Source organism: Pinus tabuliformis, chromosome 5_2, assembly GCF_031772625.1.
Source record: "Pinus tabuliformis cultivar Carrire ecotype Pingquan chromosome 5_2, CPIR1, whole genome shotgun sequence".
NCBI lineage: Eukaryota > Viridiplantae > Streptophyta > Pinopsida > Pinales > Pinaceae > Pinus > Pinus tabuliformis.
The window spans coordinates 784,216,836-784,218,078 of record NC_142306.1 but is presented as its reverse complement, the minus strand read 5'-3'; the positions used below and the strand labels follow the sequence as shown (position 1 = coordinate 784,218,078).

Here is a 1,243-nt window from a genome sequence, read left to right as displayed (position 1 = left end):
TTTTAAATTAATCAAAACTAAAATATATATATATATATATATATATATATATATTTTTTGGGGAAACTCAATTTATATAAAATAATAATAATTCGCTTACACGCTTTACAATTTTTTTTTGGAATATGACAAAAATTAACCGCGTTCGTACAGCTATTCCTCGAAACCATAAAAACTTGGTTTTTAAGTCAATACTGCTATTCATCAAAACCCTAAACCCATACGCGTTTTAAAGTCTATGCAGCAATTGATTCAGGCCATCTAAGTGGGTTGAGGGCCAAGAGCACCTCCATTTCAAGGAGTTCTTGCAGTGATTTTAAAAAATGAGTTCTGGGAGTTATTTTAGTCACCCGCCTGGCAATCATGGGCAGAACCAAGTCGACAAAATCATGTTGTTTGCCCGAATATGCCTTGTTGTGCTTGCACTCGTGATTGTGCTGCACTTCTATGGCAAATGTATTTGGGATTTGGTAAAATCTACTAGATTTACCAGACCCAGATCCCATTTCAGGCGACGTTGGATTTATTTTACTGGAGAAGAACCGGAAAGCCTGCAAAACATGGGGTTGGATTCTGCGGTATTAGAGACGCTGCCCAAGTTTGTGTATCGATCACACAATTTCACGGATCGGTTGGAGTGTTCAATATGTCTCTGCGAGTTGCAGGAGAATGAAACTGCCCGGATTCTACCCAATTGCAAACATAGTTTTCATGTGGACTGTATCGACATGTGGTTTCTTTCGCATTCCACTTGTCCCTTTTGCAGAACTTACGCCCAACCCCAAAAATCAATTTTGGAATCCTCTGGAGTTGCGCAGGCTTTGTTTACAATCCCAGAACCAATTGGGGAAGGGATCCTTCCCAATCTGAATTTGGAGGAAGGGCAGACTGCAAGCTTTGAGGAACAATATGATATCGAGAACCCACCAAATATATTACCATGTTGCGTGGAGGAGCAAATGAATGCAGATATAGATGAGGGGACCTGCAGTGGAAGAGCATAAATTCGTCATTTTGCCATTGATATACCCAGGAAGCCCTTGTCTTCCATTAGCTTTACTCGCCAGATGGTTCGCAGTCGTCTTCGAAATCTCCTGCGGCTCACTTGCGTTCGTCTACAGACCATATTCCCGTGTGGTGTAACAACTATGATTCTCTGTAGTCTAATGATGATACACTGTATGATCTAAATTTTGATATACTGTTCTATCGTCCCTTTTTACGGTAAAATGTGTCAGAAAAG

General features: G+C 40.1%; 1 protein-coding gene across 1 annotated transcript; it reads left to right on the top strand.

Annotated features, from left to right (window-relative positions):
- Positions 1-323: 323 nt before the first annotated feature.
- Positions 324-1,004, top strand: LOC149161625 (RING-H2 finger protein ATL2-like). Its single transcript, XM_089434943.1, has one exon. It carries the CDS (start codon positions 324-326, stop codon positions 1,002-1,004), a length of 681 nt encoding a protein of 226 aa, XP_089291069.1.
- Positions 1,005-1,243: the final 239 nt, after the last annotated feature.

Coding starts and splice junctions, on each gene's coding strand:
- LOC149161625 (XM_089434943.1), top strand. CDS start 324: ATGAGTTCTGGGAGTTATTTTAGTCACCCGCCTGGCAATCATGGGCAG.